At 34.9% G+C, this 16,525-nt stretch overlaps 1 protein-coding gene across 1 annotated transcript in view; it reads left to right on the top strand.

Annotated features, from left to right (window-relative positions):
- The window catches only part of LOC104158677 (echinoderm microtubule-associated protein-like 5), a gene marked incomplete at its 5' end in the record, with an annotated part of 42,157 nt that overhangs the window by 11,650 nt on the left and 13,982 nt on the right, over positions 1–16,525 (top strand). The window contains 5 exons of the mRNA XM_009696391.1: positions 4,879–4,887; positions 11,426–11,504; positions 12,249–12,378; positions 13,091–13,189; positions 15,294–15,314. Of these exons, the coding sequence (XP_009694693.1) occupies positions 4,879–4,887; positions 11,426–11,504; positions 12,249–12,378; positions 13,091–13,189; positions 15,294–15,314 (338 nt within the window). The remainder of the gene's footprint in view (positions 1–4,878; positions 4,888–11,425; positions 11,505–12,248; positions 12,379–13,090; positions 13,190–15,293; positions 15,315–16,525) is intronic.

Below are 16,525 nucleotides of genomic sequence, written 5' to 3'. Positions count from 1 at the left end.
ACTACCTGAAAGGAGGTTGTAGCGAGGTGGGGGTTGGTCTCTTCTCCCCAGTAACTAGCGATAGGGCAAGAGGAAATGGTCTCAAGTTGCGCCAGGGGAGGTTCAGGCTCGACATTAGAAAGAACTTCTTCACTGTTAGAGTTGTTAAGCATTGGAATTGGCTCCCCAGGGAGGTGGTGGAGTCATCATCCCTGGAGGTGTTCAAAAAACGTTTAGATGTGGTACTTCAAGACATGGTTTAGTGGGTTTAGCGGGCATGGTGGCATCGGGTATACGGTTAACTTGATGATCTTTGAGTTTGCTTCCAACCATAATGATTCTATGATTCTATGATTCACTGACCTTGGTGTCTGCAGAGTTGTTTCTGTCACATGTTCTCACTTCTGTCTCCAGCTGCTGTTGTGCAGCTTTTTTTTTCCACTTCTTAAATATGTGATCCCAGAGGTGCTACCACTGTTGCTGATGGGCGCGGCCGTCTTGGAGCCATCTGGCATTGGCTCCATCGGACATAGGGGAATCTTCTAGCAGCTTCTCACAAAAGCCACTCCTGTAGCCCCGCCCTGCTACCAAAACCTTGCCGTGCAAACCCAATACAACTGCTCAGAGCGTGGGTAGTACATCTCCATGTTACACATAGGCTTATTATATCTACTGCCAAACATTAGAAGAGATATGTTTCTTGAAGTAACATTTTATTGGAATCCTTGTATTCCCAGGATCACAAGTACACACCAATGTAGAATTTGCTTCTGAGAATGTCTTTCAAGTGATTTTGACTTTGTGTATGAAGGAGATTCCTTATCAGAAAATATCTGAACCTCTCTTACTATTGAGTGTAGGAAGACTCTAATTCTCTATTGGAGAAGATGGAGGTAAATACTAGCATATAACTGAACTCTAAAGCTATGTAGAAAGACCTTAAAGACCATACCAAAAACATAATTACTACTTGTTGTACCTGACAGCTGAAGTGGAATTCATAAACCCTAGCTGAGTAGTGAAGTTCCCTGTATATAGAAGGAATATGATTTTTAGTATCTAGAGTATTAAATGAGATAAACAATAGAAGAACACTAAAGGAAGAAGCATACCTGATATCTCATCTGTTTCCTGCTTCTGTCTCACTAAAGTACATCTGTGAGGCCAGGACTTGTAGTCCGAGACTGTGGCCTGGGTTTAGAGTTAGAAATTACTCAACTGGGTACCAAAAATTGATTCAGTGAAATGATTTTGATTCTAGTGTTATTAGAAAGGTTGAGTTGATCTCACCTTTTATGTTGTAAATAGTAGGATGACATAGGAAATCAGCGTTTTAGGCCATTTAGTCTATCAAAAATTCAAATACACATCACCAGATAGGTCAAAACAGTGTCACTCCTTTTCTCTAAAGCTCTGCAGAAAGGAATGAAAAGATCCCTAAGGTCAGAAAGGGAGAATAAGCAAAAGAGGCTGCAAAACACTGTAGTCTGGTGGGTAGGTAACTTCTATGTGAAGTATGGAACATGGGATTCTGCTTTTGGTATAGCATAATAATTTTCTTCCAGTGACCCTTAATTCAAAATGTAAATGCAATTCCCAGAATGTGAATCTGAACAAAGGATTATTTTTTGCTGATCAGCAGAAGTAGTGTCCTGTTTTCAATTTTCTGGTTTTGCTTGTAAACTACCTTTTTTTTCCTTGAAATAGCAGAAGTTAAAAAAATGTTGTTTTCCCCTTCACAACAGCACAGTTTTACTAGGAGCAGTAGACATTTCTGTGTCTTAATAATTTTTGTGGCTAACACATTAACTTGAGATGTGAATTACATCAACTCGTACTTCTAGGCAACACTGCCTTTGTTTTTACTTCAGGACAAACATGATTTTTCCCCACTTTTTCTGGGACTTTTGTTTTTAGTAACCATCTTAGATAAGCAATTCAGTATTCAAAAGAAATAAGAGAGAGACAAGTATTTTTTGAAATAAGAAATGCTAGTGTTGTAAAAGTTGATATGCTGAATAGAAATATGTTGAAGTCTAAATTTCGGGCACATTTTTTGAAAAACTTGCAGATGCTAGAACTCAAGATTTCATTCAGATTCAATCAGTTTAAGATCTGCTTGCAGTGTTGTTTAAAGCCACCTCTACTAATGATATGCCATGCTCTAGTAGTAAAATTACCGTAATATATCATTGATACTGGAATACTTATTTTAACTTCTATTGAAAACACAAAATGGCATTGGCTGTGAGACAGCACTTATGTCTGTAATTTGAATTATTTATAATTTCTGAATAATAATATTAAAAGATAATATTTTTATGTGATAATATGTCTACTCTGTGTCTAATGTGGTTGTGTAATAGCTTCATGGATATTCAGCAGCACAAAATAAATTCACGGAATGGTTGGGGTTGGAAGGGACCTCTGGAGATCATCTAGTCCAACCCCTCTGCCAAAGCAGGTTCACCTACAGCAAGAAATTGGAAAACTGTTTCTATCCTGTACTAAAAGTTCTTTCCGAGTATGTTTTTATACTAGGTAAATTGCTCAGAAGAAAAATCCATCATGGTCTGTTAATTTTGAAAACACTTCTGGCTCAGCTGCTCCCTGAACTGCAAATCACTGGATGTTGGGAGAAGAATCTAGAGAATACAACTCCATTCTTACTCTGTTCTTATACTCCCTGAAGCATTCACGTGGTTTTTTTTTTTTCACTGTTAAGGATTGATGCTGTGATTAATGTACCTTAGAGAAAAATGGCTGTATGAACAGATCTCAAAATTGAACAACCAGGAATTCTGGTTTAATTTTTCACCATAAATGTACCATACTAAAGATTTGCAGGCAACTAAAACCTCTGCAAGAGTTTTATCTCTCATAGTCATCACTGTCCTGTTTTCTTAATACATACCATTACTCAGTCTACAAGCTGAGATTTCTTGTATGGGCAGATCCCAGTGTTTTACATCTTTTGAAAATTCTTCAGATGCTCTGCATCTGCTCCCAGATGCAACCAGGCATTGTGGCAAAATTGCTTCAAAATTTTTTTTTGTCTTGATTTTTTTTTTTTTTTTCTGTGCGTGTAAGGACCTATGCAGAAATACATAATATATTTTAGATCCTTGTGTATTCATAATGGGAAGGGAACTCTTTACAAACTAGTCCTTTACTGATCCAGAAATGAAGAATTTTTATTTTTTTTTTTACCTGATACAGACAGTAAATAAACATAAATTGTACTTCCAAGGGGGTAAGAGAGGGAGGAAGCTATTGAAATGAGACTTCCTTTATCTGAACCTCCCAATTATCACCTTGTAATTGTCACTGAAAGAGAAATTCAGAGATTTTATACAAACATCTTCCATATGTTTTGGATAAACGAACAGATTGCAATAGATTTTTCTGCTTGCCCATCTAGTGACTTGTGATATGAATGTAAATAGCACAAATTCCAAAGTTGTTCTTGTAAAAAATCAGCTTTATCATTTTGTTTCGTTCTGTCAACTTGGGTGATTTGGGAGAGGGGAGAAGCCAGGAATCAAAATTAAAAATTATAGCAAAGGACTTTCTATTAACAGCTTCTATTCTCTTTCTGTTCACCCTCTTTGCAGAATAAATTAGATTACAGGAAAGTTTAAATTTTAAGGTAACTTTTTTTTAAACAGTCTTAGCTTCAAAAAGCCCTGCTTGCTTTCTGACTTTTCTGTGAATCAGTTTTTGCACATTGCAATGTAGATTAGAGCAGAGCATTAACCTTGAGATTGAAACCCCTGAAATTTCTGGAGATTTCTTCCCAAGCAAGAATTTCATTATGATTAGTTACTTGTCTTACTGTGTCTCTGAGGTATAGAACAACATTATGGAAAGGAATGGTCTCCCTTTACCAGTTTGAGGTAATTATTTTTTCCTCCTAAAGCTGAGCCAGAACTCCTGTCTTTGAGAAAATCAAAAAAACGATTGCCAAAGTATCAAGTATTTTAAAAAAGATTCTTTTCATGGGGGCAGGGGGGCAGGAAATCCATTTGTAAGTTGTTAACACTGTTTTCTTAATTTTGTGGAAAGTTTTCCCTAACAGATGAGAAAAATTATTTTTACTTCACTTGTAAGTGAAAAAGACTGCTAACAAGTGTCCTCCTTGCTGCAGTGCAATTGCTTGGTAGTTCTTAAAAGAAAAGCAAATCAAAACGAAGGAAGTGTACCTGCTCATGAGACTAATAAGAAGTGCCCATGCATAGTACAAATACTAGGAAATAATCTGTACATGTCCATATATTCTGAATGGTTAATAATGATTTTTTGCTAGTCAGAGTACAGGAATAAGCATCATAGGTGAGTGAGAAAACCCATCCAGTGCAACAGATTTGTGAAATGGATGTTGAAGTATCTTCAGTCAACATAAACTGAATGAAATAATCATGAAAAAGCAGTATATATCAGCAGTGCTCAGTACCCCGCACATTTTGACTAGCTGAAATAATTGTATTTTAGTATAACTGAATGTATTTTTATGAATGAGCTTGAACATCTGTCTTTATAATAGTGATTTGACTGTTCTATCCATCAGCTCATTTTGTGAAGTTAAACCTGCACAACCTTTCTTTGAGTAATTCAGATGTTGTATTTGCCAACTCTTTAAACACTTGATATACTTCAGAGGTTCTTGGCTCTGCTTCTGCTTTTTTTCCTCATAATTCCCATTTAAGTGAATGGGAGTTTTCTGTACAAGTAATAGATTTACATAACCTGTGAAGTTGTGAATAATCCTCTTGCTGTAAAAAGAAGTAAACAAACCAGAAAGTCAGTAATAGTTATTTCTATGAGTAATTCACTGACACCTATCTTTCAGCCAAACTTGTATAAGTAATCCTTTTCTCTTTCCCACCTGCTGCTGAAAAGAGGTTCCAGGTAATGCATTTATTTTGCTATCTAGTCTATATTTCACTGTCATCTCCCATTTTCCTTAAAAAGCCATCTGTCATGTTGGGTGCTATACCATGCACCTGTCACTCTTCAGAATATTGCTGTATTACAGATTTTAAATTTATATGTACTCGTTGTAATTCTGTTCCATATAATAAGCTAGATTTTTTTTACCTACTGATATAAAATTAACTACATGGACCATTAAACTTGCCTATGTTTTACAAATAGTATTTTTCAATAATATTTGTTAAAATATAGAGATTAACACTCTCTCCAGTCCCTAGCAGACAGCTATCCACCTCAAAAGTGGGTGGTTTTACATTTGATGGGACAGTCTCACCTGACATGTCAAGGTGTATATGTTGCTAAATTAAGTGTTAGGTTACCTATATCCGTATTAGTGTGTACAAAATGGCACTTACTACTCATAGGACACATGAAAGTAATTATGACTAATTGTTGTCAAGAAGCAGTATTTATAAACTACCAGGTTTCATTATCTTCCAATAGAAATCAGACCTCTAAAGTTTCACAAGTGACTTTGAAAATCTTACAAAGAGTATATGGAAAGAATGTCTCCTTACTTTTAAAATTAATTCTCTACTTCATGGTTGCCAACACCTTTTGGGGAGGGCAGTGAAAGCCACTTCATGCTGAAGTCTAGTGCAGAATCAATTGCTAAGTTCTCTTCAGGTCCCCCAAAATACGAGGTGCAGCTATGGTGACCCTCACAGGAAGGGAGTTTTTCTTTTGTACCAATGGCTGTAATTTGCTCTATGGAATCATGCCCAAAATAACACTTGGATTTTTAAAAACAGAAATAAATGTTGCAATTGACATTGTCATAAGTTACCATGGAACTCAAAGAATTGGTGGCACTTTTTATTAACCACAGAAGATCATCAGTTGTTCTGTTAGTAACTTTAGAAGCTCAGTATCAATAATAAAAAAAGGGAGTGAAATACAACATCATACAAGACAACATGGGTAGTAGTATCAATAATATTAAAACTATGTCTAAAACCATGAAAAAGGGAATTCTTTGTTTCACAAACTACTTCAAAATGCTTGTATTCCATTTTTATGGTCTTATGACAAGAAATATTAAAAGTGTGACAATAATAAGGTATTTATTTTCCCTGTGATAGATGGCTGGAATTCTCCCTCCACATTTTCAAACTGACCCCATCCATATGTGCATTCACCCCCAAATGTTATTCATGCTCTCCCTCCCATCTTTTTCACACAGTTTTTGAGCATGCAGCCAGTTACACATGCAGGTATATGACCATTGTGTGTTGTATATACCATTAGTCACTTTCCTGCACATTAAATAGTAACTGAAAAATATCTTCAGATTTCGCACCTTTAAAAAAAGCACATGGAAAATGTACTCTGGTGTCCTTCAATTTTTTGCCCAGTTGTCATCTTGAAACTTAATTGGGAAAAAATACATACATGCCTGTAATTTGCATTCCAGTTCCATTGCTCTGAATCAATGTAGACTTAGTCTTTCATAGATGGGTACTTGTATAAATGGTTTAGGTGACCTGTGAGAAAATACAGCTGAGTATAAATTGTCAAGTCAAGTTGTATTGATCAATGTATGTTCGCTTTATTCTTTTGTGTGATAATGTACAGATGTAGATGTACTCTAATGATTGACTAAGGATGGGTATCAGCCAATATTTTTATCTGTTTATCTGTACAGCTTTTAAGTATAGATGGTCTTTTCAAGTGGTTGTATAATGTGAGATTGTTTTTCCTCTTCTTTTATTCTATCAGAAGGGATTAGCAGACAGCAAATGTTATAAAAATACCGCATTCTAGGTCCAAGCAGCAGAGAAATCTTCACTTCCAGTCAGTTCAGTTCCAGTAACATAAACCTGTGCCAGAACCATGTCCTTTCAGTTTTTACTGCTTTCATGAAACTTCAGATATGCTCTGCTGCTCTGTTTAATTTTTCTGCCTTTTTTTCTCTAACTCACTTTTTTCTGTCTTTCAAGGACATAAATAAGCAGGGGGGAAGGAAAGAAATGAGGCTTGAGTGCTCTGTGTCAAATGTGAGGGTGTCAAGTGGAAGCTTTTTGTGCTGTGTTTTATCAATTTCTAGAGCAACAGTAATAAGAAGACTGTTGCTGGATTGTCCATGACAAATCAGAAATTAAAAATATAAAAGATTTGGAAGCATTGTGGAATGAGCAGGAGGTGGATTGGGCGGTTTTGCTCATTCTTCCCCTACCCCGATCTGTAAAGCAGGACTGGCCTCCAGTGGTAGAGCCTACAGCCCTTGTATGCTGCCTGCCTGCTCAGCACCAGCATTGTCACTCACTTCTGTTCCACAGCAGTCTGGATGACCTATGGTCATCAGGTTTCCTACTGCTATTAAGCTTGGGTTTTGTGGTTTGGTTGGTTTGGTTTGGGTTTTGGTTTTTTTAGGGTTTGCTTATTTCCCCCCCCCCCCACAGGGAAAAACTTGTTGAACCTACTTTTCATTTTCTTTACCTCAAATATGTAGTTACAGGGATTTCCTCTGCTGTTTTAGATGTATCCTGTTTATTGCCTTGAATGTCCCCTGACCTAAGTAGCCCTTCCTCAGTCTTTGATTTCTGTGTATCTTTGCAACAGCAGTCAGGGTTTTTTTTGTTGTTGCTTTGGGTTTTTTTCAAGAATGGCATTAGTTACTGATACTCTTCTTAGACTGACGTCCAAATAGAGAAATTTGTGCAAGGTGACCAGATCTAGAGTCTGACATCCTTGTTCCATGTGCTGGCTGCAATGTAATCTAAAGGAAGCTACATTTAAAGATTTCTTTACTCTCTGAAAAGCATCAAAAATCATGCTTCATTGTCAGCTAGGAAGGCTCTCTGGAACTGTAAGAGGAGTATATCTTTTTCTATTTTCCTTTCTTCAGGAAGGTTTGGATTTTTTCTGCTGGTGTATGTATAGACTGGGAGTCGTATCTTGGGTGTTGGAAAAGAAAATTGTGATCTTCTTTTTCATCCTCAGCATGTCATTGACAGTGGGATTTCTTTTTCTCCATAAGCCTATTTGAGTTCTACAGCGTGCCAGTAGAAGCAGCATGCACAACAAATAGCATGCTAGTCTCACATTTCTGCAATACTCCCTACTGTACTTGCCGTTTGATTTTATAGCTGCTGCATGGGGTGAGAGAAGAGGTAACATCACAGTGGAAAACGAGTGAACATTGATACTATTCATTATAGGTTCCTCTTCCCCTCCCTTCTTTGGAAAAATAATGGTTAGGACCAACAGAATCACTGGCATACAGTCTCCCAGTTTTCAGCACTTCAGTGTTGTTCCTGATTTCCATGTTTAAAAAGAGAAAGGTATGTTGTGTTTGCTTAATTTAAAAAAGGATTCAAAGTCAATGTTATGTAAGTGGTTTTTAAGGAGCCAGTTTTGTGTAAGTGTTTTTTAAGGAACTTCTTGCATTTATAAGTGTGCTCCTAGTTACCTAATAAATGAGCAGCAATTAGGAGGTATCAAAGGAATTAAGGAATTTTAATTATATTTCAAAGTAATAAACTGTAGGTAGGAAAAAAATTGGTTAGCAGCTCTTAATATCATTAACCTGTTACACAAATTGGGTATTAGATATATTTCAATAACTGTAATTCTTAGCTGTAAAATAACAGGGTATGTATAATTATGGCTATGTGCAATTCATTTACCTTGTTAACCCTGTTCATCAAAGGCTTTTGATTGCACAGGCAGAGAACTCATTATTGGTTTGCCATTTAACTTTAGAGATTTTAAGCACTAGAATTCATTCAGAACAAAACAAAACACCACTCCAAAACCTAAACAAAGCTTTATCTATTATTATTTTGGGAGATCAGTATGACCATTTCAAAAAATATATTGGAAAAAAAAAGTTGTTCTTTATGAGAGAAGAGGGAATCTTAATGTAAATTTACCTCAGATGTTTGATGAAGCTGTTTGATTCCCCACTCCACCCGCCCAGCAAATTTTAATTGGATCCAGGCTGTATTAGGTTCTCTCTTTCTCTGTCTCTTCGTTTACTTGAAAGAATAAGGGCCGGTTTTTATTCTCTGTATCACTGAAGTGCTTTCGGAAAACCCATGCCCCATACAGTATCTGTGCCTTTCAATTTTTGTTCATGCATTTCGGTAGTTTTAGTTGGTTGGATTTGATTCAATTTGAGTAGCATGCAGTGATAAGAAGGCTTCTATGGCACTAGGAGATACTTGTTACCTCTTGATCAGTGTATTTGTAACTGAAATTGCTGACCTACTGTGAAGTTGGGGAACAAATACGGTCAAAGATTTTTTCCTCTGCAAAATTTTAGATGACTTCTCTCCATATATATTTAATATGATAAACATTGTGACCTCTTGAGAGTGTTTTCTGTGGATAATTTAGAAACTTCTAAATAAAAGTGTAGTTTATTTTTTAAAATTAGAAGTGAGAATTTTAATCATACTTAGCAATACTGTTGTAATATGACATGCTAAATGAGAAGATGCTAGGAGTCAGTGGTGATAGGACAGAAGAGAAGAAAGGACCTGGAAAATAGCTGGGAAAGCTAGGAATTTTGCATCAAGTATAAGGCCTGGAAAGAACCGGTTGAAAGACAGTGGCGATTCAAGAGTTGTCATGAAATTGGATTTTGGGATTGCTGACAGAAATCAGACATATTCCTTGCTTCCTATACTGGCCAACATGCTTATACAGATGATGAGGGCAGCCCAGACTGTGCTTGGTTTGTTTTTCCTTCTCTTTTCCAAAAGTTAGGAGAATACTTTTTTACCTTCACAGACTATGGCACAGGATGGTATGGTCTGAGCTAGGTCCAGGCTATAACTTATTTATGAATGAATATGAAATATAAGCCTTATTTATTTTCCTTTATGTCTTGAATTTTCTTTTTAACTTTAAATTATTCTTTCATACTTTGCTCTCATAAGAATTTGTTTAATACAGCCCATATTCTCTCTCTGTGAAAAGACTATCCAGTGTAAAGTAGCAATATTTATTTTTAGATGTGGATTTGGATTTTCTATTATAAAGATTTTACATTTCCTAAAATCTAGATTTATGATACTGAATTAAATATTTCAAGTACCTCCCTCTGGCCCTATCTCACACAATAGCAAGTTTTAATAAACTTGATCATGTTTGGGTGATGCAGGCATCTGACAGACTTCTTTACCAGACTGAAATTTTTCATCATCTGTTTTTGTTTTGTAAATTTTTTTTTCCATAGGTACTTTACAGGCTTCTAAGTGTAGAGGAAGTAACTGAAGTATCTCAGAACACAGTTTATAGTTGCAGTATAATTTGCATTATAATATGTACAAATCTTTTAATTGGTGATAGGACATCAGTCTATAAATTGTACTAAATTAGGCAGGGAGAATGGAGGACTAAAGCTCAGAAAATGGTATTTTATTTGAATAACTGAAAAAACATTTTTCAAATGTAGTTCAAAATAAACAGTATACAAACAAGTCATAGTCTATTGTTCTTAGAAGAGACACAGTGATTATTTTGCATCAAAGTCATAATTCAAGAGCAGAGATGGAATTAAAAGTACTTCATACTACAAAAGGAATATCAAAGAGAGCTGACCTGTTGCTTTATGTGTGATACTAGTTTGTCACACTGCCTACTGGATTAAATAATCTGGATGTCATTGAATATGTGTGGAATTTATTTTTAAATGAATTGTTCCTCTTTAAGGGTCAAACTTCCAGGTTTCTTTTCATGGCTGTATATGCTGTATACATAGAATCAATAACTAATCCTCCTGGAAATTACTAGAAATAATTGCATAATTTTCATAAACAAAACTTATTTGTTTGTATATTTCTTTGTATATGAACAATTGAACATAATCTGAAAGGTATTTATCAAACATATCTAGTTGAGATTTCTTAATAGAATCTGAGTTATTCAGAACAATGGTACATAAGTTATGGCTGATATTCATGCATTTGCATGGTGATAGTTTACTTCCAACTAAGCATTGATCAATAACTTGTTTCTGTTGATGTAAGAGTGAGCGGGCAGGTGTACCTGGAGTTCTTTACAAACTGTTACAAAACCAGGAAAATTTAGGGCCTGTTGAAGGCATGTGGGAACAGGAATGATTATCTCAAGTATTTAGATTAATCAGGTAGGCCTTTAAAGTTTATCCAATAAAAATTGCTACAGAGAAGATGGAAGTACCTTAAGAATATAGCATGAAAAAGCTAAGAATATTGTATTGGTCATCAGTCATTGTAAAACAAGCTTTTGCATTAACCTCATGGATTGTTTGGAAGAATTGTCAGAAAACCTAGCATGTTAAACAAAGGTGTTTGGCGGTTTTTTGCTTTGACAGAGGTATATTTCTTTTAAAGATTAATACAAATATCAGTTAAGCAGGATAGGACTCTTGAGTTTTCCATGTGCAGTAGCAGGTTGGAAGGTACTGTGTTAGTATGGAACGGGTGACGGACAGCCTTCTCTTATTCACAGTTCTTTATTTCAGACCACCAGTTAGTAGGGCATTGCCACAGCCAGAGAAACTTCAGACAAATAATGTTGGGAAAAAAAAGAGACCTATAGAGGTAAGAAAACCATTGATCTCTTCTTCTCCTTTTAGGATTTTTTTTTTCCAGAAATTGACACATTTGTGGACACACTTAATGATTGTATCATTTTAAATGTATCAAAGATGGAAATATTGAATAGTGAGGGTTTTTTTTCATTAAATGGCCAATGCAAATAAATGTACTCACTTTTAACTAATCTGAAGTGGAGATTTCATCTAACCTTGAAAAATGCAGTTCTTCATATCAACTGAAATGTTTTCTATGATATGAAACAAAATGTTTGCTGTAGCATAATAAATAAATAAACGACCTTTTGCCATCAATGTTCTAGAAGTTTTAGGCTGTAATTCAGCTTTCTTAATTGCAGCTGGAATTAAGTTGTGGACCAATGTTTATCATTCTTTGTTTCTTAGTATTTTCTGCATCGAAAGAACTGTATTCTTCTTGGCTCATTGTAATTTATTTATTTATGTGCATATGTATGAGTGTCTCTTTCTGTGTATATATATGTGTGTGTATGTATACATATATAAATATTCTGCAGCATCCACGAAACAGAGATGATAGGATGACATGACTGTGTACGACAAGAATGAGCAGCAATGTAAGCTGACAGGGAAGGCAGGATCTCAGTTTCTGTTGGTTTGAGACATCATTGAACTCCTTTTCCTTTACTGCTTAAGGACAAATTTGAAAAATAAAATCCTGGCAAAGATCGTAAAGTTCACAATTACTAATAGATGTAAATATCTTTTTTAGGACCTAATTTTGGAGCTGGTATTTGGGTACCGAGGCAAGGACTGCAGAAACAATGTGCACTATTTGAATGATGGTGCTGATGTAATATATCATACTGCATCTGTTGGGATCTTGTATAATGTGGCAACAGGTAGGAGAAAACCCACTTGAGGGAAAACACTTCTTCACACACATACAGTCATAGTTTATGAAGTCACTGGTATGCTTTAAATCTTAAAAAAGTACGTGAAAAAATTATTATTATTTATTGCTGAAAATTCAGTCTGTGGAGGTGATTCATAATAACTGCATAAGCAAACTAAATATTGTGAAATGTTTCTGATGACTGAATTTTGAAGAAAGTAAAGATTTGATTATTTTGGTATTAGCTTTCTAAAATTTGCTTTTTAAAATGGTCACAGAAACTAAAACAGCTGAACAATGGGGTCGTTATAGTTGTTTAATGGTTTTTCTAATGGGTTTTCTAAGTTAATAATTTTTTATTTGGTTTACATTTCAGTCCTCTGTATCACATACATTCCTTCCCAGTAAACAATTTAGTTTAGATAACTTAGACCTTTTAAAGAGTAACACGATGCCATTTGGTTTCCTTGATATTTAAGAAATTTGATGTAGAAAACTTGAGGGAATAGTTTGGAGTTATTGAGTTAAATGTGTTATGTGTTAAATGGAGCTATGTGTTAAAATGGAGCTAAAAAATTAGGAGTTTCTGTTTCCTGGTTTTAAGCTCCAAACTGCATAATGCTGTTTTCCAACAGATATTATAAAGTTTTCAAACATTAACCATGTCTATGTGTGTGTAAATGTTTTAATTAAAGTTGGGTGGTTTGGTTTTTTTTTAGGCGCTCAGTCTTTTTACCAGGAGCACAATGATGATATTTTATGCCTCACTGTAAATCAGCACCCCAAGTTTACCAACATAGTGGCAACTGGCCAAGTAGGTATGTTTGTATTTTTGTAAAAAGAAATTAACATAAGAGCATGCAATTAGGGTCTTGTAAGTTCATGATAAATCACAAAAATATTTGATTATGCTATCTCCGTTTGTATGAGTGTTACTCAGTTACCTGTCCTCTTTATATGTTTCTTTGAGTATAATTTAATAAAGTTGAACAAAAAGCATTTGAGGCATGAAAGAACATTAAGCTTACCTTTTGTTTGGAGTGTTATCAAAAATATTTTTTTTAGAAATCTTAAGCCCCATGAAATTAGTCTGGTTTCATTTAACTATCAGCTTATGTTAGGCCTTCTGAAGAGTCATAGCCCTTCCTAAGAAGCTTAATTGAGGTATCCTTCCTTTCTATATGGACTAAACCCAGAATTCTTGAAATAGATATCACTTTATGTTGGTTTTATCTCATCAGGCAGGTTTATAATACCTACTTGGTATTTTGATAATACATAGTTGTAATATTCTAGGCAGAACCAAAACTCTAATAATGTTTAAATTTAGATTTAGAGTGAAAATATGTATGTTTCATAGTAACATTAAAATTGATCAATGATTGCTGAACTAACCAGGGTTTTTTAAAAAATAAAATAAAAAAACCCACTGTGCATCTGCATAGCTGAACTAATATTGCTGTTTCTAAATTGTGCAGAATAGTGTATTTTTTGTAGTCCTACAATGCAGTTGCAGTTTTCATACCTTCAGTTGTTTCTCAGCAGATTCAAAACCTCATTGTTTTCCTTAGTGCACAGAATACAAAAAAACCCCTTAGTTTTAGCCAGAATAGCTTTTTTTTATTTTCCCTGTAGGTTTGTTTTAGATGTTTCATCTAAATATGGTCAGTTTATCAGAGTTTTGTTACCTGCTTCCCTCTGTCTTTTGTTTTTTTAGGTGCATGCGTCATTAAAATTGATTCATTGATAGTAGTAACTGCTTAGCTAAAATAGCTTCATTTCTTGAGTTTCTTGCCTCACATCAATTTAAGGAAATTATTATTGGAAATTATATAAATGGAAAAAATTATCAGCAGATTTTTGCCTATGGTTTGATTGCAAAGAACATTTACAGGAATTACAGACCTTTTATTGTCTAGGAATTTACTTTTTCGGCATATTTCTTAATCTGGCCCTGTTTGCCTTTCCATATGATAGATTATACAAGAAGAATGGAGGCATAATGCGAAAATTTGTTCTTTGCAAGGATTTTCTTCAGTGTTCATCATAGCCAAGAAGAAACACAGGACCCTTCATGCTTTTTTATTTCATAATCATTTCTACGTCAACTAGCAGTAGAACAATTTTAACTGTTTTGTAATGTGGGTTAAGGCATACAAATCAGGAGCAGATGATGCTTAAAAATTAGACTACAAAACATATTTTTAAGCAAAGAATTGAATCTGAAAAATGAGCTGGAAGCAAAATATCTTCAAACAACACTTATTTTTAGATTCTGAACAGATGTTAAGGAGTATATACCCCATAAAGAACATACTTATCTGCTGCTGCTTTTCATACTGATATGCCTGGCAGAAACATAGCTTCACCATCGTGATTTAAATCTTCAAAAGATTTACAGAAACGTTATTTCAAGCCTTTTTAAACTGGAATGCTGTTATGTAGTCTCAGTAATACTTCCCAGTACCTGAACCTTTATTATCCTGATTTCTTAATGCTCCTATAGAAGAACATTGGGTGCATTTGCCACTTGTCAAGATCAGACTCAAACATTACTTCTTCACAGAATAGCAATCAGCATTTTTTTTCCACTTAATTTGTTAAAATACCAGTAACATGTAAAATATGGTTTTTGTTTAGTTTGACAGAGAGAGACCTAACATACACCAAAACTAGATTTTTGTGTTGTAACTCAAAATGGAAATCAAAATATATTAATTCTACGAATTTTTATTTCTGATGTGACCGCCTTTTATCAGTAACTGTTCATCTTTAACACTAAAAGCAGTATTGGTGCTGCCACAATGCAAAGAGATGACATCAAGATGTGTGTTAAGAAATTACACTAAATGTGGCATATATTTTCTTTAGCTCTTATCTTATTTCTGGTCTAATTATTTTTCTGCTGCTTTTCCATTACAGGAGACTCAGCAGATATGTCAGGTAAGGGAAATAAAATTCTAACATCTTCAGGTGTAGTTAGCCTATTTAGTAGCCATCTAGAGCTTTATGGAGCAGTAAGTGATGTGAATTCATTTTTAGTTTATTAAAACCCTGTATCAGTCATATTACTGTCAGCACTGAATATAAACCACAACAATTCAGCAAATTGTAAATATAGAAACAATTAAAATGTTAGAACACACTTAAAAACTATTTTTGTTGTAACATATTCCCTTCTTGCTGCCTAGTGATTAGTGAATTCCAATACATGCTGCTACTGTAGCATTCCTATGTATGCTTGCAGGTTTTACAGACATGTTGGGGCTGACAATTAACATATGTTTTAGATACTCAATTGATTATAATTTTAAATATGCATTTCTAAAGTAAATTCCATTGAGGAGGCCTAGGTGACTGAGTGAAAAAAACAATCACCTTTCACGTTTATGTATGGTTGTCATGCAGTTATTCCCACTGATCCAAAATGCTTGTTATGGCATCAGTTTAATTTTTTCTGTATCGTTTTGGGTCTTTGACAGTCTTGACTGAGCTATTTTTTATTAATATGTTGTTTTTTCAACTGTAATCTTAAAAATTCATTACAATCATGTGTGAGTGAGTTCACTGTCGAGCAGCCATAATTGTCTTGTGACACATCTTCAGAGATGCATAAATGTGTGTTCATAGAAAGTATAATAATCTTCATGTGGATCTAAAGCTTGTTCTGTGAAGAATAAATGTACAATGGCATTTTTAATGTGTGTTGACTTCTTTTAAATATGCCAAATTGTGCTTGGTCTAAGGATGGGAGGTAGAATATAGGTACCTTTTCCCACACTTTTAAACTGTATAAAAGAAGCAGTGATGATGTGATTGTTTATATGAAAGAACATCTCTAGTCCTGCATATAATGCCTGGAGACTTTCCCTCTCTCACTTGCCTTCTCCCTACTGCAACTTTAGTTTGAGCTGTATATTACTAAATTCTGTTGTCACTGCCTGAAGCCAGCCCACTTACTTTTTTCTTCTTTATGGAACCATTGGTCTGGAATCCAGGCTGCTGCCTGCCTTCATTAGAAAGTTGCATAGTTTCACTTAAAATTTGTTGATGGCTGTTTGGCACCTTTCTTATTGACAACTTCCACTTTTCCAGTTCCAGTTTTCTGAGGTCTACAGTGATGCAGGGGTTCTTGAAGCAGTAACATTTGTAAT

The sequence above is a fragment of the Cariama cristata genome, unplaced genomic scaffold (assembly GCF_000690535.1).
Source record: "Cariama cristata isolate BGI_N322 unplaced genomic scaffold, ASM69053v1 scaffold4713, whole genome shotgun sequence".
NCBI classification, from domain to species: Eukaryota; Metazoa; Chordata; class Aves; order Cariamiformes; family Cariamidae; genus Cariama; species Cariama cristata.
This window is presented reverse-complemented; position numbering and strand designations above follow the sequence as displayed.